Source organism: Marmota monax, unplaced genomic scaffold, assembly GCF_021218885.2.
Source record: "Marmota monax isolate L192 unplaced genomic scaffold, Marmota_monax_Labrador192_F-V1.1 WCK01_AAM20220418_F8-fsc00177, whole genome shotgun sequence".
Taxonomy (NCBI): domain Eukaryota; kingdom Metazoa; phylum Chordata; class Mammalia; order Rodentia; family Sciuridae; genus Marmota; species Marmota monax.
In genome coordinates, this window is record NW_026694922.1 from 3,773,769 (window position 1) to 3,793,323 (window position 19,555).

Genomic DNA, 19,555 nt, shown 5'->3' on the forward strand with positions numbered 1-19,555 from the left:
GAAACCCAGTGATCAAAATCATATCTGAGGGGCTGGGGTCGTGGCTCAGCGGTAGAGCACTTGCTTAGCATGTGCCAGGCCCTGGGTTCGATCTTCAGCACCACATAAAAGTAAATAAAATAAAGGTATTGTGTCCAACTACAACTAAAAAGTTAAAAAAAAAAAAAAAAAATATATATATATATATATATATATATATATATATATATATATCTATATCTGAATTACTGCTTCCAGCTGAGCTATTAGGAACAACGCTACAGTGGACATTTGTGTATAAGCTTTTGTGTAGGTAAGTTATCATGCTCCTGGGTAGATCCCTAGGCATGGAGGTGCTGGGGCCTCTGAACGGATGAACCTGCCAAAGGGTACAGCGGTTCTCCCACTTCACTGCTCCACACAGCAGAGCAGGGACAGGGGCAAGCCCAGTCTGACTCCAGAGCCTGAGTAGCCACCTCTTGGGGATATTTCTTCTCTAACACTAAGAAGCCCAGCTGGGGAGTTATGACCATGGTTGTGCAAGAGGAGGTGATGGCTGGAAAAAGAGAGAAGAGCTCCTGTGCTTTCCCAGAAGGACCACCCCCTTTGTCTTCAGTGTCTCTTAGTCCCAAAGGGGATGCTGAAGCCCCTGGTCGTCTCCCGTCCCCGCACTCCAACCTCATGTTTCTGATTCCTGCCTGTTTCTCTCTTCCAACTGAGGCTCTGGTTGAGAATAACAAGGTGGCAGGGAGTTCAGAGCTCAGAGATGTGGACATCCCCAACCCCAGGATGGTGACCTTGAAGGTCCAGATTTAGTTGAAACTCAATTTTGCAGCATCTACGTCGCGCCTGTTCACAGAGGAAGATGATGTGGAAACGCGGAGCCCCTGGTGGCAGGAGCTGGAGCAGTGGGGGATGAGCTGGCCAGGGCCTTTCTCCAAGCTGGCATCACAGGTTTCCCACCCACACACTCCTGGGCCTCCATCCAAGTGAAGAGCAGGGTCCTGGGGCTGTTTAAAGCTTTAGGAAGAACATGCCTCGGGGGTGTAGAAGCACTTATTAGACCCTCTGGGAATCCCTTGAATTCTGGGGAGACCATCTTGTTCAACTCCTTCACTGAAGAGGAAGGGGAAACTGAGGCTCAGAGAGGTGGAGTGACATACTCTGGGTCACCCAGCAAGGTGAGGGCTGGGCAAGGACCTTGTGTACTTGGTTATTTCTTTTCTTCCCCAGCATAATTTGAGCTCTGAGAAGGTAAGGATATTGCTTTCCTTTGATTGACTTGCTAGTGCCTTGTGTCTAGAACAGTCACAGGGAGGGTGCTCAGTAAATATGTAACAAGTAGGTTTTCTGAGCTCCTACTGCGTGCTACAATCTGCAGCGGGCATCAGGAATCAGCTGTGAGCACGGCAGGATCTTGGTCTTCAAGGAAACTGAAGTCAGGGTGAGGCAGGAGAGAGAGGAGTGTGCACAGCTGATCATGAGACTACCGTCTGGCAAATGCTACGAGGGAGATTCAGGGCTGGGGTGAGCCACTCTTGCTGGGAGGCCAGGGAAAGCTCAGTTCCAAGGTTCACGATGAAGAGGTGAGTTCCAGGCCAAGGGCCTCTCCTCAGCCCTCCACTGTTCTTCGGCGAGGGCCTCTTCATTGGAAACCCCACAGTCTGGCAGAGACAGAGTTCCCCAGCCCAGCCTGGGACCACTGGTACCTCTCACTGACCACCTCTGAGCAGGAAGTGAACAGCTAAGAAAATGCTATGAATCACCCCAAGATCTAATATGGACCCCACTGAGCTTCATATTAAGTAGAACACAATAATAGTGTTTTGGCCATGTTTCTTGAAATGAGTCCTTATTTTTTTTAACACTACATTTTAAAATGCATATGAAATCACAGGTCATCTGCAAGCTTCTAAACATGTCCAGGTAGGGGATGGTTAACGGCCAAGAGGGCTGGGGCATGGGAACCTGTGCCATGACTATTTTTATGTTAAAAATTCTTGACTGTAAAAATGCTTTTTAAGAAAATGCAAAAGAAAAAGTAGAATCTGAGGGCTGGGGTTGTAGCTCAGTGGCAGAGTGCTTGTCTAGTACAGGTGAGGCACTGGGTTTGATCCTCGGTGCCACATTAAAATAAAAATTAAAAAAAAATAAGCTTAAATTATTAAAGAAAGAGAGAATTTGATGTGGATTAGAACAGCCCAATCGCTACTTCCCCCATCAGCAGCTGGAATGACAGGTGGGCCACCTCAGCCCCATGGTTGTCCTCTGTTCTCCCTGAAGCTGTCCCTGGTTTGGCTAGAACACAGGTATTGCAGGAGGGAGCCCCAGTCTAGTGGTTCTTCCCAGTATGACTCCAAAGCCACTGCAGAGTTGCATACATCGTGGGTACCAAAGAAGAGACAGATCCAGGGACCAGAAACCCAGTAACAATGCCAGTCCCCTGTTAGGACGTGATGGGAAGGGTGGGCCGAGGCTGGCCACTATCCTGCGTTTGCAGGCTCCGTGGTCTTTGTAGACTTCCATCTCTGAGTGGTGTTCAAGCCAATGGCTACCCCCACCCCCAACACTCTTCCCTTGGTTTCTTCATCTTCCTGAGTCTCTGAGTTGCCCCTAAGGCCACAGTTGCAGGGAGGCTGGGCCAGGTCTCCATAACAACCAGGCAGAGGGGCAGACAGGGCAGGGTGCACATCTCCGCTCCCAGGTGGTGCCCAGGAGAGGGGATGGACTCGGGGTGCAGCGAGGACCCAGCAACCTACCTCTTCTCATAGTCCAGGTCCCCCATGGACCCGTTCATCAGTTGGTTGGGTGTCCACTTCAAGGTCATAATGTCAGCTGTCTGGTGCAGGGACAGGTACCCAGGTACAGCCTCCATGTCGTCCCTCTGCAGAGAGACAAGGGCTTAGGACTGGTCATGGTGTTGGAGTACATATGGCTGAAGGCCCTGACCCGTTAGACTCTGGGGTGCAGAGCAGGTTATCTGAGAAGCTGAAGTCCTCCTGAGCCTCTTTGGGTGGCCGTGCTCAGCAAAGCTGTCTGCAGCCAACCTGTGGGTGGGGCAGTACTACCAAGTACAGCTGTGAAAGCCGCCCACCATCACACTCTCCCTCTCAGGCCTAGGGGTCTTTAGAACTAGGAAGGGGGCTCTGTCCCTTTTCAAAATGGCATTTATCTGGGCCTATCTTCAGGGAGGCAGAGGTGGCAGCTGAGTTTTGTGGCCCATTCCCCAGCAACCTGCTCCTTCAGTGTCCCCAGCATGCTCTGGCCCAGCGGTCGGATCCTCCACCTTCCTAACTCCCCATAGGACTTCTCACCTGCTTTATTTTATGCCAAGTAGGAGGGATGTGTCAACATCCCTCAGACATGAAGGAGGCAGTCCCTGCACCCAATCCACCTCAACGACAGGCAGAGACCCAGCACCGTTTACTGAGCACCAAGTGCAGTTTACTGAGCCTAGGGAGCACGTCTCAGTCCTCACACACAGGCTCCGCTGAGCCCCGTGCCCCGTGGAGAAGCACCACCGCAGCCTTCCATCAATCCCAAGATGCACATTCTATTCCTTTCACATTTTAACCTCCCTAAATGGGGACATGTCTTACCCTTGATGAGAACTCACAACCATGATGCAGATGTGACTGCCTGAACTCACGCAAACTCAGTCAGAGCTGTTCAGCCTGTCCTCACTTCAATTGAGTTTTGTGCATGGCTATTATTTTGCATGAGCAGGACAGGTGCTATTTTAAACGCCTTCAGAGAGATTAGCCTGTGATTCAGCTTTGAATTGAAAAAAGTTACTATGACACAGAGAGGCTGGAACAGAGCCGCAGACTACTAACGTGATATTGGCAAAGCAGGCACGTTATTCATCCCTGCAGGGAAGCCTGTGAATCCAGATGCCCTTGTAAAACAGCAAGTGAGTGCTTCACAGGACGTCAGACCCATCTCAGAGATGAGGATGCATATTCCTGAAGAAATGCTGCACTTTCTGGGCTTGTGGGTCAGGAGGCACCACATTTTTTGTGTAAAGAAACATTTGGCTTTGTGAGCCATACAGGCTCGGCTACAACCTAACTCTGCCACCATAGCCTGAAAGCTGTGCTAGATAACACACAAACTAATGGTCATGGCTGGGTCTCAATAAAACTCTATTTATAAAAACAGGTGGAAGACCACATTTGGCCCACGGGTAATAGTGGAACAGAGAAGCATGTGGAAAAACTAGGGCATTAATGATTCTTAGCCAAAGTGATATAGAAGATTAAACTCTGGACTGCGGAGGCTTTAAGAACATCTTAGCTAATGTATTTCAATTACATTTTCTCTTGTGTGTATGAAAGAGCAATGTATGATTAAAAGACAAGCAAAAAAACCTATATCTGGTTACGTCTCAAAGACCTGATTCAAATGGGTAAGGTGAAATTGTGTAGTCAAAAAGTCCCATGTGTAATTTAAATAGCATTTTAGAAAAAAAGGCACATCTTAAAATCATGGCTTCTTAGACTTGAGCAAACAAGGTTTGTGCCCACAGAGAGCAGATACTGTGGCTAAGACGAGGAGTTGCCCAGGGTTACCCAGTGATTGACTGAAACTGCACCCACACATCTGGGTTGGCTGATGACTCACAGAGCTTCCTCCCAGCAGAGCCCAGACACTATGCTGACCCTGTGACCCAACGGCCCTGGAGAGGCGACAGCCAAAGGAGACACTGCATTAGGGCAGGGGCTGCATGTGCCCCACTGTCCCTGCACCCCTGGAGCCTGGCCAGCCTCTGGGGCATAGAAGGTGACTGATGAGTGGCACCCTTTGGCGTGAATTCAAATCATGATTCTGTCCCCTAATTCACCTGTACAGGCCTCAGTATTAGGACAGGTGAATGGGTGGGTGCAAAGGTGGTTAGATAGATGGGTGGGTGGGTAAAAATATAAACAGACGGATGGACAAATGGTGGGTGGAGCCTGGGCAGAAGGAGGCCCAGAGAGAATGGAAGAGAGCTGACTGGCTGGACAGCAGGCTAGAGATCCGGTGAGGATGGGTGGACAGATGGATGGATGGATGAATAAACAGATGAACAACCCAGAGCCAGAGGGAAAGCCTCCTCCATAACCAGGAGCAGACACTCAGAGCAAGATCTGGGTCCATGGTGGACACTCACCGGCTGAACCAGAACATTGTTCTTGCCGTAGAGCAGGGTGGCTCTGGAGTTCTGGTGCAGGGACTCCACATAGTCACGGGCAGACAGGGACGGCCGGTCGTCCATGCTTCCGCTCGAATGCCTCTTCTGGATCTGGTAGTGTGACAGGAGACAGACAGGTGGCCCTGGAGTGACTTCTACCCTGTCCCCTGGCCCTCCCACAGCCCCGCTGCCCACAGCACTCACACAGAGGGCTGGCCGCTTGCTGGGCGAGTCCTGCCGCAGGTGCGAGCTATGGATGCGGTGCCTCTGAACCAGCTCGTCGGCGGAGGGGTCGGTCCAGAAGTGGTCCGCGGTCTTCATCTTGGTGTACTCCAGGGCACAGGGCCCCACTGCAGAGCACAGGGGGCTGGGAACTGCAGCCCCAGAGAGCCCACCCTCCCAACTCCCGCAGGAGGGGCCACTCGTTCCACCACCCCTCCCCTCCAGCCAGCCGGGAAGCCCCAGAGTCCTGCAAAGAAGAGGCCAGAGGAGGCCCTGGGAGCAGGAGGCAGTGAGCAGTTTGGATGGAGGAGGCTGGAGAGGAGCCAGGGGCCCTCAGGAGGCACCCCTGAGGCCCAGGACCACACGGAAGTCAGAGCACCAGACCACTTACCCAACAAGGATGCAAGGATGGGGCCGTCCACGGGGTCCACCAGGAGAGCTTCCTTCTCATAGTATTTACTAGAAGAGGAAAGGACACGTGGGTTTGGATGGAGGCCAGCAGAGAACACATGGCTGACAAGCAGGTTCAATGCCCCACTACCCTCTTACTGCCAGAGCTTTGGCTGCCCATGTGTCAAATGGGGACAATCACGGTATATATCACAGCGATGCTGGAGGACTTTTGAGAGAAACGAGATGAACAGTATCAGCGTGGAGTTTGGTGTCCACCTGAACACACGGGGCCCTTGAGCAACAGGAGTAATGAGTGGCAGGCTGGATGATTCCACCAGGACTTCTGCTGAAGACAGGAGGTCCTGAGAGGCTCAGCTATGTCTGCCCTTCTCTCTCTGAGACAATAAAATGCCTCTTACCTGCACTGTGCTCCCAATGCTGTGCTAATAGGCCTTCCTGCCCTGACACCTCATGCTGGGAACGCCGGCCTGAGATGCTCAGAAAAGCCCCCTGAAACCCGGCTCTGCAAGGTACTATGAGGCGTCATCTAGACAAGGATCAGGCTGAATGCTTCTGCATTTGTTTGTTTGTGTGACTTACGATGGTGTCATGGTTCCTAAATCCTTGAAAACTCATGCAACCCCCAGACCAACAGAATTCAAAGTTTGGAAGGAGCCTCCCGGGGATGCTGGGTTCAGAGAGGGTAAATGACTTGCTGGAGGTGACACATGTCAGGTCACTGCATCTGCAGGGCTGTGCAGGCTTGGGCTACATCCAGTTGGCTTGGCCCTTGCTGTCACCCAGCAGTGGGTGGAGGACACGGGTGTGGGGTCAGACAGACTGCATGGGAGCCCCGCTCAGCCACTTGCCACCTTGCCGTGGCTCCCTAGGCAAGTGAATGCCCTCTCTAAGCTTCAGAGTCCTCTGCGGTAAGATGGGAATAGGAACAGAACACACCTGCACAGGTTATTCTCTCCTGTCGCCCCCCCCCCCCCCCCCCCCTTAAGGCCACAAGTGGAGTCTTCTACAGGAGAAGGAAGAAACCCAGGATCCCTTCACCCTGCCCTAAGTCAGAAGCCTATGATCTTAAACACCCAAATCATCATTTTTTTAAGCTAGCCTGGCTCAGGGTGGAACATCCAGGAGGCCTGTTTAAAATCACTTTCAGACCCACTCGCATTGTCAACGGGACAAAGAAAGACTCGAGGGTGCAATTCCCAGGACAGGCAGCAGGTGGAGGCAGAGCACACCCGGGCATCTGGCCTTCCCCCTCACCTGCTGTTTTCCACGAGGTAATGCACAATCTTGTCCAGGACCTTCTCAAACAAGGCGGTGCGGATCCACAGGTGCTTGATGGCGAGTGGGGACAGGTTGGGCAGCTTGGGCAACTTCCGAGCATTTTCCTGGAGGCCCTGGATCTGGTTTCGCCTTCAAGACCAACAAGAAAGAACAGAAACAAAAAATGAAATCCACAGGACCAATATGCAAACGGGAAAATGCTCATTCTTGCTAGAAAATGAAGGAAGGACAGTTAAACAGGAGCCCATGTTGCTCCAATCATCTGGGTCAAGTGTTGAAAAAGTAATAATCCCCAGTGAGTGTGCAGATGTGGTTCAACAGAGGGTTTCAGATGCTCTTGATACACCTCCCTCTCTCCCTGGCTCCTTCCTTCTCTCCTGGAATGTCATGCTGACCAAGAGCCTTGGACTACAGATCCTTCAGTGGCTCCCCAGTGCCCCTGCAAAGGAAGGTCTTCCCCATGACTGGCAGGGTGCTCCATGACCTGCCCCCACCTCTCCAGCAGCCCCTTACTCTACCTGCTCACTCCATGACACAGAGCACGAGAAGACTCCTGAGGCTGCCAGGCTCTCTAGAACTTTCCACATGCTGATGCCGCTTCCTGTTTTCCCTCTTGTCCCCATTCCTGGGCTGATCCCTTCTCACCCTTTGGGTCTCAGCAAGGCCATCTCCTACAGGAAGCCCTCTGGAACCAGACAAAGCTGATCTCTGCCCCCTAAGCTGTTCCATTTTCTGTGTTCCCCTCCGTTCTGTGATCTTAAGAATATGGACTAAGCATGTGGCAAGCACAGGCCCCCTTGTGTCTGTACCTCCAGGGCCCAGCATAGTGCCTGGTGTACAGGGGGATGCTCAGTAATCGTGTTCATGAATGAGTGACTGCACAAGCGAACGGATGGCTGTCCCTTACGGCCCGGCAAGGGCAGGTCCGATCCCTCCCTGGGAAGTCAGACCCACACGGTGGAAGGCCCTGTTATCTGTAATCAGCCAGGAATTCAGTAGGTGAGCTGGAAGGAACCTAAAGGTGGCTAAGAAGTCATTCCAAACGGAGCTGGCAAAGCCCAGTCCTGAGCTCTGCTCACCATTCAGTTATGGAGCAGCCCTGGACAGGCAGGGCCTGAAGGGCAAGAGCAAAAGGGGGGCCGTTTCTCCCTCAGTGGAGTGCAGTGACCAGCCTACACAGAGGTGGCAACCTTAGGGAACGATGGAGTTTGGATCTGAAACATCCCCCAGAGGTCCATGTGTCAAAGTCTTCCCCCTCAGCCTGGGGCTACTGGGAGGAGGTGGAACCTTTAGTGGGAGGGCCTGGCGGAAGGTTTTAGGTTATTAGGGAGTGCCCTCAAGCGGCCCTGTGAGATGTGGTTCTCTTCCTTCCTCCTTTAAAAAAAATTTTTTTTTTTTTTTTTTTTTTTTGCATCCTGGCCATAAAGTGAACAGCTACCGCACCATAGGCCCAGTAACAGAGTCCACTGATCAGCAAAAACACCCTCTCAAACTGTGAGCCAAAGTCAACCTTTCCTCTTTTTAAGTTAATTATGAGAGGTATTTTGTCACAGTAACAGAGAACTGACAAACACAGAGTACGTTTATCTCTCCCCTTCCCTTCCCTTGCATGTGACAGACACGGCCAATCAATCCACACACATTTTCCCAGGATGCCCAACCACGGCTTCAGAGTCCTTCATTGCAGTCTCTGGGAGCCCCAGACACAACTGGAGCGAAAACCTATTTGCCACCCCTAACCAGGCCCCAAGTTGGGGGTTTGGCTGTGCATTCAGGACTTGAGGGGGTGATTATGGCAACAGGAACCATGTGACACAGTCATTCCATAAACCTCCCCAGCTCATTAACCAGTCACCATGACAGGGGAGTGACACTCCTCCCCCTTCAATGGATGCCTCAAAGAGGGTTTTACCCAGTGGCTCCAGCAGCTGCCCCTTGCAGATGACAGCATGTTGATTCTATGAAACTTTGCATTGAGAACAGGGTGTGTGGCCCAGCACCAACTGTTTCCTGGGCATGTTCCAGGTGCTAGACACCGCCCCAGATGCTAGGGACACAATAGGGTGGCATACATGTAGCTGCCGTTTCTCATGCAGAGATGACGATCAAGTTCACAATTAAACAAGAAATAGCTAATTCCCAATGGCAGGAACAAATGGGAAGGAAGTAACCAGGTGATACGAAGTAGAAGATGGGGTGAGGGCTGGCAGTGACTGAGCTGGGGAATTCTGAATGATGACAAAAAACAGCCATGGAAGACCAAGTCGGGGAGCCTGCTGGAGGTACAGTATGTGCCAAGGCCCTGAGGTGGAAAGAGGCTGGCGGGTCTGAGGAGCAGAAAGAGTAGCAGGGGCTATGGATTCCTGAAGGGACTGGGGGTCACTCTCCAGGGGACTGACCAGCCTGGTCCCCACACTCACGTGCTCTCGATCAGCTGCTCCAGGTCCTGGACTTTGCGGCTCAGCTCCTCGGCCGGCGGAAAGCTCTTGCCCACCTTCATGAAGAGAGCCGCGATCTTGTTGCTGCGCAGGAAGCCAGCTGCCCGCCGCCGCAGCCCGTGCAGGATGCAGGCCTCCACCGCGGCTGTGGGGACATGGCGGTCAGCAGCACTGACTCTCCTGCCCATGTTCCCAGCAGGGCTCAGAGCTTCAGTCAGACATGGGCTCCTTGGACAGCCAGTCCCCAGCATCACCTGCCTCCGGCTGCCCTGCACCCCAGCCGGCTTCCCCTTCTAATGAAGCAAGAGAGTTTAGTGGGTGACCCACAGTCGTGGCTCAAGGCTGGACCACCTCTACTCAGGTCCTCTGCTGGTCACTAGCCAGCTGTGTGACTGGGCAATGACCCCCTCGGTGTCTCAGCTTCCTCACCTGGAAAGGGCAGAAGTGTGAGCATTGGCCTCAGAGCTGCTGTTACGGGAGGAGAGAATGCATGGGAGTACTTAGCAGAGCCAGGCACATAGTGGGTGCTTTATGAATGTTAGCTATAGTGCTGTCAGAGAGGGAGAGATGGGCCATGGACTGCTGAGTCTACCTGGCCACGGAATATCAATATCGATATCATCATCACTGACACTGTGTCTGTAGCACAGCTAACACGTATGGGTCTCCTTTATTCTCTGCCAGGCCAGGGAAGAAAGGAAAACTATCCTCACTCCTCAGATGTGGACACTGAGGATCAGAGAGGTGAACTGAATGGCTCAAGGCCACCCAGAAAATGAGTGATAGAGTCAGGATTCAAACCCAATCTGAGTTCAAGGTGTGCTGTACCTGAAACTCTTTTGGGGATTTCATAGCAATCTTCTCACTTCCGTTTTCCCTGGAAGTCCTTCCCAGCTCTCCTCAGAACAGGACACCTGGGTTATATATAGCCTGGTCTCTACCATTAACTCACTGTGTGACCTCATGCAAACCACTTTCCCTCTCTGGGCTGAAGGGAGTCATTCTGAGAAACTGGTCCTGTGCAGGCCATTCTGATGGCCTCTGGTACTTCTGGGAGCCCTCCATCTTCTCACCTTCTCCTCATGCCAGTATACAACAGGTACATCATTAATGCTTACTGAAAAAGCGAGTATATAACAGCAGCTACTCCTTATTGGGCACCTGCTGGGTGTCAGATGACTGTTAAGGTTTACCTCACTTAACTCTTGAGACAAAACCCACGAAGAGCCCTAGTGAGCCACGCAGGGTGGATGGCTCGGCCAAGGTCAAGAGCAAAGAGAGACAGGAAGAGGCTTTGGGTCAGTGGCTTGTCTCTGAGTTGGCAAGTACTTGTTTGAATGAATGTCCAAATCACACTGTCCACTCTGCTCATGCATTTAAAATATTTTGGGTGAAACCGTTTTTACGATCTTAATTTTAACTTGTAGGTATAAAACTTTCCACTTTGTTTATACTGAAATAAGTTGATCACCTTCAGGCTCTGTATACAGTGTTGGGTCCTTTCTGACAGAAGCTTCTAAGGAGAATGGATAAAAGAAACCTTGATGGGCCCTTCAAGCCTCCGTTGCTGCCATATGATTTCTCTCATACAGAAACTGTGGTCAGAGTTAGGGAACTATGACTATGCTTCTTATCACGTTCTCCTTCTCTAAGGCCTTAACTGATAGATATGTTAGCAAGTCTTGACATGGACATGTATGCTTTTTATTTGCAAATAAAAAAGTCCAGGAGAAAATAAAAAGCTACATAAATATAACAAAATATTAATGTTTCAAATAAACATAGATATATAATATTCTCATATATATGTACTTATTCATATGTACTCATATACACATATATGAAAATACATATAAATATATATACACCTATAAGTACCTGAGTGTGTATATATGTGTGTATATTTAAATAAACACATTCCACTTAAAAAATAAGACTTTGTGGGTGGCGGTGGCCCACACCTGCCATCCCAGGGACTCGGGAGGTTGAGGCAGGAGGATGGCAAGTTCAAAACCAGCCTCAGCAAATGTGAGGTGCTAAGCAACTCAGTGAGACTCTGTCTCTAAATAAAACACAGAACAGGTCTGGGATGTGGCTCAGTGGTCGAGGGCCCCGGAGTTCAATCCCTGATTCCTGCCCAAAGTCACCCAGCAAGAGGCAGACACAGGTCTGTCTAGGTGAAAAGCAGGTGAACTGAGCCTCTGGTCCCCCAGGTCACGCGCATGCTCAGCATATTGTGAGCCCCTGTGTGGTGTCCCAGCCATGCACATGGAGCTGGTGGGCTGGCGGGTGCCCTTGCTCAGGCTCTTCCTGGGGCCGAAGTCATAGGGAGGGGGACTGCAGCAAGCCTTCACAGGAGACACTGCCGTCATTGAAGACAAAGTTCCCAGGAAGGACGAGAATCACCCCCAGGGCGCACACTGACCTAGAGCTGAGTGCTTACTTCAGACTCACGCTAAGCCCCGTCTCTAGCCACCGTCAAAGCACAGCAGCACCTGGCAGTGCCATTATCCTGGAACCTGGCGAGCAGAGCTGGTTTAGCAGAGAAGTCTGAGTCACGCTCCGAGCACCAGACCTGTGCCTTTGCTGAGCCAGCTGGCCATGGTCCCTCGGGAGGTGTCAGCGGCTCTTCACTCCCTGTCTTTAGAAAGTCCCCAGCCACTCTGTTCTTGTACCTCGCCAGCTCACAGCAGAGCAGGGAACCAGCACGGAGGTCGCTGCTCAGGGGCCAGGACACCATGGCTAGGCGTGTGGGTGGTGCTCACGTGAAGAGCTTCAGCCACCTCTCCAGGGGGGTGTGGAAGTCACTGTCAACTGCCTCTCTCACTATTCTGCATTTCCAGGTTCTCCAACTGAGTCCCTTCAGGATCCAAAATTAACTTGGGAGTCACAATGCAAACCATGACGTGCGATTCTGGCTGGAAGACGCCTTTCCTAAGGCAGCTCCCAGGAAAGGCCGCGGGTGGCCACCGACTCACCGCAGAAGGAGATGATGTGGCTGCTGTCTTCGTGGACAAACTTGCGCGTGACGGCCTCTTCCATGATCTGCTTCACCTGCAAGGCAGACGGAAGAGACCTGTGCCACCAGGGCAGCTCCCCAGAGGGCTGTGCTGCTCCCCGGAGCCTTTCCAGGTCAGATGTCACACCAAATGTCCTCTCTTCCCTGACCACAGCAGCCCATATCCTGGCCCTTACCACGGGTCCTTCACAGTACTCACTGCCCTTCCTGTTCTTTCTCTCTATGGGCTTACTGTCTGCGCCCCCCCCCCCCCCACAGCAGACACCTCCTCTCCTGTTTTCACTGCAGTATAACCAGAACATAGTAGGTGCTCAGTAAAGATCTCAAAGAGAGGGTATTTGGATGAGTCAGGTGGGCAAATGAACCAGGAGGGGTGGCGTAGACGCTCAGCCCTGGCATCCAGTAGACCTGGGTTCGAATCTCTGCTTGGGTACCTCCCACATGGGTTTGTGAACTCACTGTGGGAAATGGAGGCTCTGCAGGGGAAGCGATTGCCCAGGGAGATGAAGCTGGCCACAGAGGGGACAGAAGTCCACATCGGGCCCCACGCCCCAGGCTGTGGGCTTTCTCACTACACCTGCTCGCTCAACAAATATTACCTGAGGTCCCCGATGTGCCAAGCACAGGGGGCAGTGGGAAAGGGCAGACAGGCCTCTGCTCATGTAGTTCCCCCTCTGGTGGCTTCACTGGATTCTAGATCCCAAGCTGCTCTAGTCACTATGGGATTTGAGCAAAGCCCTGTCCTCTCTGGGCCCACATACCCACCTTGAGATGGAGGGTGTCAAAAGAAGACCATAAAGGCCTGCTCAGCTCTGAATCACTGGGCTGTTGGGTCAGGGAGGAGGGGGAAAGTTCAGCACTGCCCAGGTCCCTTCCCCATGGCCTCTGCATGCAGTCTACAGCACATCCAGGCACCTGCTGAGGGCAGTGCAGGGCTCACTGCCCACTCTCCCGTACATCTGGATGTCTCCTGGGACGAGGGCAGAGCTCAGAGCACTGGCTGTGTGCTACGGAGGAACACAGGCCCACTCAGAGCTGGCCGCTGGACCACCCCTCCATCCTGTCAGCACCAGCCCCGGGAACAGCTCCCGACCTCCAGCTCAGAGAGCTCAGGCTGGGTTTTGCCTGTAGCGTTTCTAAGTGTGAAAACCCACCAAGACCCTGGGGAGCGGGTCTTGTTTTACAGATGGGAAAACCGAGGCTCATGGAGGTGAAGTGGCCCAGCCAGTGTCACAGAGCCAGGAAAAGGCAGAGCTGGAATTCAGACTTAAAAACATCTTTCCATTTCCCGCTGCCATATCCTGGTCCTTGTAGCAACTAGCTGTGTTCCCTCAGGCAAATCACATCACCTCTCTGAACAAGGTAGGGAATATCAGGTCCTAAGTGCAGAGCCCGGCACATAATGAGCCTGTGACAAATGCCACCTATGCCTGGAGCCTCACCTGCTTCCTGTTACCGTTTTTTCTGGCCCTGGCTGGAGTGTCATCCTTCAGGACGTTACATTCCCTTGCTGGCGTTCCCACAGCAGCTGCGTTCCCAACACTGATCAGACTTGCAGTGCTCTGGTCCGCACCTAGCTCCCCTGCCAGGTTCTGAACCCCGTGAGGACAAGCACTCTGTGACTCTCAGCTTTAGCACTATGGCAACCTGCACCCCGAGTTCTGGCGCACAGTAGGTACTCAATAAATGGTGAATGCGTGCCTCTGCCAGGCCGGCCCACTCTGCACCCTGGCCCAGCCTCCGGCCTAGGCGGCAGTCTCTGGGGACCCCTGATAACATGGCTCCCGCCCAAAGGTGCACACTCCAGCCCTTTCCATGGCTGACCCTTCTTAGGCAGGTTGTCGCTCTCCTGCCAACGTCCTCCTGTTCTCCAGAAGCCGCCATCTGCCTGTCACTCTCTGGAGTGGCTCTGACGCAGGCCCTGCCACCCACCTGTGTCCTCCCTTATGGTGGCTGCAGAGAGCACCAGGCCCCATCTGCTCCACGTCCCCAGAAAGAAGCAATGAGCTCCCTCGGAACAGCCAAATCCTCAGTTCTCACTCGGAGCTCAGGGAGGAAGGGAGGGGCCAGGCGGGGAAAGTCCTTGTAGTCACCATTCAGTCAGTGGCCTTGGGCTGCCCCTTACCATTCAGGCTTCAAAGACCTGCCCGACTGACTCCCACTTTCTAGGATGCCACCTCCTGCCCTTCCTTTCCTATCACTCCTCTCCCAACCCTGGGAATCTGATCCTGCAATGTCACCTCTCCCACTCTGATAGGCTGAGTTGAGTCTTTCTCCCGAACCCCAAATTCATATATTGAAATGTTCTTAACTCCTGGTAGCTCAGAATTGGCTGCCCAGAAGATGAGACCTTCACCGAGGTGACTGAGGTAAAATGAGGTCATTAGGGTGGACTTAATCTGAAATGACTGGTATCCTCACAAGAAGAGGGTACCAGCACACAGACACCCACCCCGGGAAGACCATGTGCGGACACAGGGAGGTGGCGGCCTTCTCCATGCTAAAAGAGCGGGGCCAGAGCAGACCCAGGTCACAGACCGCAGTAGGAACCGACCAGACAGCTCGATCTGGGATTTCTGCCTCCAGAACCAACACAGAATACATCTGTTTGTTAAATGGCGTGTTCTGTGGTGTTCTGTGGCATGTCTGCCCTCAGCGTCATTGTTATTATCACATCCTCATCCCCACGGTTGAGCCACCCACTGGAGACACTCAGCTGCAGCCTTGAAGGTCAGGGGTGCCCTCAGGTGCACAGAGCCTCCTCCCAGTCTCACTCCTTCCCAGTGTGGCCACATCCAACCACTGATGGGGGCACCTTCTCCCCCCTCAGGACAGCTGGACAGGCAGTCCCAGCTCCCTCAGAGGGACATCAGGGCTTCCACTGAGATGGCATCATGGTCCACTGTCCCTGCCCACTCCCATTTGCTAACTTTCCTTCCCTGCCGTCGATCCCAAGAGTGTGCCTCATAAACCCCCTGCACACGAGCCCCCCTCAACCGGGACTGCCACGCTGTGGCGTGGACGGTCAGAACAGCGGTGAACACAGGGCAGGTGCAAATGCTGCGAATGGAGGTGCAACTGCCCCTGAATTCACCTGGGCAGGAGGTGGAGGCTGGGCCCTCTCACCAGCCCTCGGGTATGGAGCTACAGGGATGGAATCAGAGAGTCCTGCCCCCGAGGGGCTCCTAGTCCACTGAGTCCTGGGGCTGATGAGGTGCCCAGCAGATGCCCCACTCCTGGTCCTGCTGCGCCCGCCTCCCCTGGACCAGTTTAGAAATGCAAATTCCTGGGTCCCGCCCAAGAGCTACTGAGCCGGAAAATGTGCGGCATTTCTCAAGCCTTCCAGGTGATTCTGAGAGATGCCCAAATTGGATTAGAGAACTGGAGGGGAAGAGGAAGAGGAAGGAGAGGGAATGTGGAGGAGGAAGGGGAAAGGAAGAAATTCAGCAGCCAGGACTCTTGCAGGACCCTCCCCACACTGTCACCTTCTGGTCACTTCTCCCTCCAGCCCCTTCCAGCCCTAAGGGTGGTGATGATCCCTGGCTCCCTGCTGTTACTAGCCAGGGGTGCTACGTCCTGCTTTGCAGATTCCCAGCCTCCTTCCCACCGGAGTCCACAGTCCCCCTGTTAAAGCTGCCTGCCGTCATGGCTGAGTTTGGGGGACCATCTGATTCCTACTGCATCCTGACTCTATGCACAAACCCTCTCAAGTCTGAGCGTGCAGAGTGGAGAAGACCTTCTGCTTCCCCTGGGTCACATGGTAGGGAGGAGCCCAGGGCTGTCTGGCCCCAAGCCTCTCACCTGGGCATGGATCCAGGGCAGGGTGACAAATGGAGGTGGGGAGCCAGCACCACGGGCGTGTGCAGGTGAGGACCTCCCACCTCCAAAGCCTAGCTATCAGGATCTCAGAGGAAGTTAATAACCGCAGGCAGCCCGAGGCCAGGGAGGAAATTAAAAAGGCTGGTGACTAGAGCTGGGGACAGATGCCCAGCACAGAAGGTGGCTGTGAGACTCTCTCCATGTATCAGAAAGAGGCTGCTGTCCACCCCAAGGGGAGGAAACCACCTGGGACGGACCAGAGTGTGGGCAGGCAGGGGCCAGAGCCCTGGGGGAGGAAGATCCAGAATCTAGCTCAACTCTTTCTCCCCCACAGGGGTGGGCTGGAGCAGTGACGGCAGCAAGGTCCCCTGGTTCAGCGTGGCCCCCTGGCTCAGCACGACCAGCATGCTTTTCTAGGCTCTGCCTCAGGAATCCAGGATCTGGGCTGCCCTCAGGAAGTGCAGAGGAGGGGGTGGTGCCACTCTGGAGCCACCCAGACCGGCCCCAGCACCCCAGCGCAGCCACTCCAGTCCTGCATGAGTGTAGCCGGTCATGCCCTGCTGGCACCTCAGGGGCTCCTCTGTGAAGAGCGGCAGGGATATTACATGAGATGTACTGTGTGAAACAGCAGGAAGGGCTTGCACACAGTGGGGGTTTTATGATGGCAGTGCTCAGCACTCATTATTTCTGAGCACTCACTTTGTGCCAGGGACAGTGTGTAAGCACAGTTCTAATGAGGTTATTTCCAAATGATTCCACTTTACAGGTGGGGAAACTGAGGCACAGATCTTAAAAGATAACCCACACATGGTTATACAGAGGCGGCAGGAGGCAGACCAAGGGCCTCATCCTAATGGATACCTTGTCCACAGCAGAAAGCAAAGGCCATTTAGAACAAATGCTTTTGTTACCTCTCCAGCTTAGAGTGAGAGGAGGCTTACTGAGCATCTACTATGTGCCAAGGGCTTTATTCAGTCCTCAAAAGAGTACTAATGATTATCCTCATTTTAAAGGTACATACATCTGGGGCAGCTCAGTGATACAGCACGTGTGAGGCCCTGGGTTCCATCCCCAGCATCAAAAGAAATACAAGATGTTTAATCAAGTCTCAGAGGGTTTATGCACAACTCCCAGGGTCACACTGCCAGGAAAGGGCACAGCTGGGGCTTGAACCCAGGTCTCTGTGAAGCTTCATCTCCAGCCCCATCCAGTACTGGATCATCTTGAAACCCAAGATGCCTGGAAACCTGTGAAAAGGGACCCTTCAGTCTCCCCAACTTGGGACCAAAAGAAACACTGAATTTTAAGTCAGGAGACTCAATGTGAGGCTTCCTGGGTCAGACTCTGCCAGCCACACCCTGTGAGCCTCTTCCAGAGAGGGGGACCAAAGGTCAGAGTGGTCAGGAAGATCTTACTCCTTACAAGGCCCCCCAGCATCTGCTTGCTTCCTCCAATGATGGGGAGCTCACTCTTTTTGGAGCCAGCTCATTAGCATTCAGGACAAGTGTCAGAATGCAGAGTCGCTGGCCTGGGGTCGGATCCTTGGCCACTCACTGTCTGTGTGACTTGGGGCATGTTTCCATTCACAGTCTGTTAAGTGGTAGCAGCAGCCTGACCTATGGGAGGATGTAAGGCTGGACTGAGATCAGCAAGACAGTGCCTGACACTCAGGATGGGCCCCACAAACTACACACGACAAACACACAAGCTTGGGGAGACACGGACTCCAGGGCTCACGCATGGCTTACGTGAGGTGGTCACTAGATGAGAGCTAGCTGTGGAGAAGCTCTTCAGTGCGGCTCCCTCTTGCCTGAGCTTCCAGGCCCAGGCCAGCAGGCATAGCTGGCCTGCTCTGGGCACTGCCCCACCCCTCCACCACAAGCCTCTGACCACCTCCCACCCCACCCTGCCTCCATTCAGAGGCCACGCTGAGATCCCGCCCTCCCTCCACCTGCAAATATTTAAACAGCATAAAAGTAGAATTAACCTCAGGAGGGAGTTAGGGCAGACGGGAAACCTGGCCAGTCATGGGTTCCTCACACCTGCCACCTGCCCATGTCCAGGTACCCTCATGCCCGGCCAGGCTCACAGTCAGGTCACATCCTCCCTGCCCTGCTGTGCTAGGTCCTGTTTATTCGTCTGAGCCCCGGATGGGGCTGCCCGGCCCTAGGGTACAGGGTGGCTGTGAGGCGGACGGAAGACACAGGGAGAGGGGCTCAGCAGGGCCCAGCACACAGCTGGCCCAAGTCAAGGAAGGCACAAGCAGGAACGAGACCTCAGGAGCTGCCAGGCAGGCCAGGTCAAGCTCCAGCTCTGCTCTCGGGTGACCCCCGACCTCAGTTTCCTGGTGGTGACGTAGGAATGCTGCCTGCACACTTTACAGGGAGGCTCTGTGAGCAAGGTCTGCCCAGCTCAGAACAAGGCCAGGCACACCGTGCTTGTAATAGGCATCCCAGACAGCAGTGTCCCCATTCAGGGGTCCACACTTCTCCCATGGAGGGGCTGCCTGATCACCCTGTCTAAAATAGGGTCTCCTGCGAGCCACCTTCCCACCACCTCCCCTCGTACCCTGCTTGCTCCTTTTAGGGCTCACGGCTTGATGCTCTTCAAACATCTCTGGGCTTATCTGTTTAACACCCATCTCTCCCAGGAAGACCTGGAGCCACAGCATGCAGCAGGCACTCAATATGTTGGTGACCACTGCGATCATATACCTCCCAGCAGCCCATGCTCCTGGGTCTCTGCCCCACCAAGCTCTCTTTGCTGCCGATCACACTGACAAGTTTAAGACCAGAGTCGCTGGAGTTTTTCTACAAAGGATCAGACAACAAATCTTTTGTATTTGGGGTAGGACTTGAAGATAAACTATGGGATGCTCAGATAAATCTAAATTTCAGATTTATAAAGGAGATCTCTTTTAGGAAAAGCATCTTTCGAAGGTGGCCTGGAGCGCTGCAGGCTCTTTGCTGCTGTCCATGCTCAACTGTGTATTCTATAGTTTTATTTGCTGACTTTGGCAAATTATTTTTATTTGCTGAATATGGGAAACCTATTTTCGGCTACATGTAGTCTAAATCACATGGTCTCCTTTGTTTTTTGTTTATAATCCTTTAAAAAAAAAAGCACTCCCGGCTTAAAGGTGAACACGCAGACTGGGTTTGACCCAGAGGGACCAGCACAGGGCTGTGGTGCCTAGTGAGGACCTAAGCGGAA

The 19,555-nt window shown here is 53.1% G+C and overlaps 1 protein-coding gene across 5 annotated transcripts in view; it reads right to left on the bottom strand.

Annotated features, from left to right (window-relative positions):
- The window catches only part of Sgsm1 (small G protein signaling modulator 1), a 78,358-nt gene that overhangs the window by 45,912 nt on the left and 12,891 nt on the right, over positions 1-19,555 (bottom strand). For all 5 annotated transcript variants that reach the window (XM_046427282.2, XM_046427281.2, XM_046427278.2 and 2 more), the window contains 7 exons: positions 12,483-12,558; positions 9,487-9,649; positions 7,043-7,195; positions 5,766-5,833; positions 5,357-5,502; positions 5,132-5,263; positions 2,739-2,863 (listed from right to left, as the gene is read on the bottom strand). In XM_046427282.2, the coding sequence (XP_046283238.1) occupies positions 2,739-2,863; positions 5,132-5,263; positions 5,357-5,502; positions 5,766-5,833; positions 7,043-7,195; positions 9,487-9,649; positions 12,483-12,558 (863 nt within the window). The remainder of the gene's footprint in view (positions 1-2,738; positions 2,864-5,131; positions 5,264-5,356; positions 5,503-5,765; positions 5,834-7,042; positions 7,196-9,486; positions 9,650-12,482; positions 12,559-19,555) is intronic.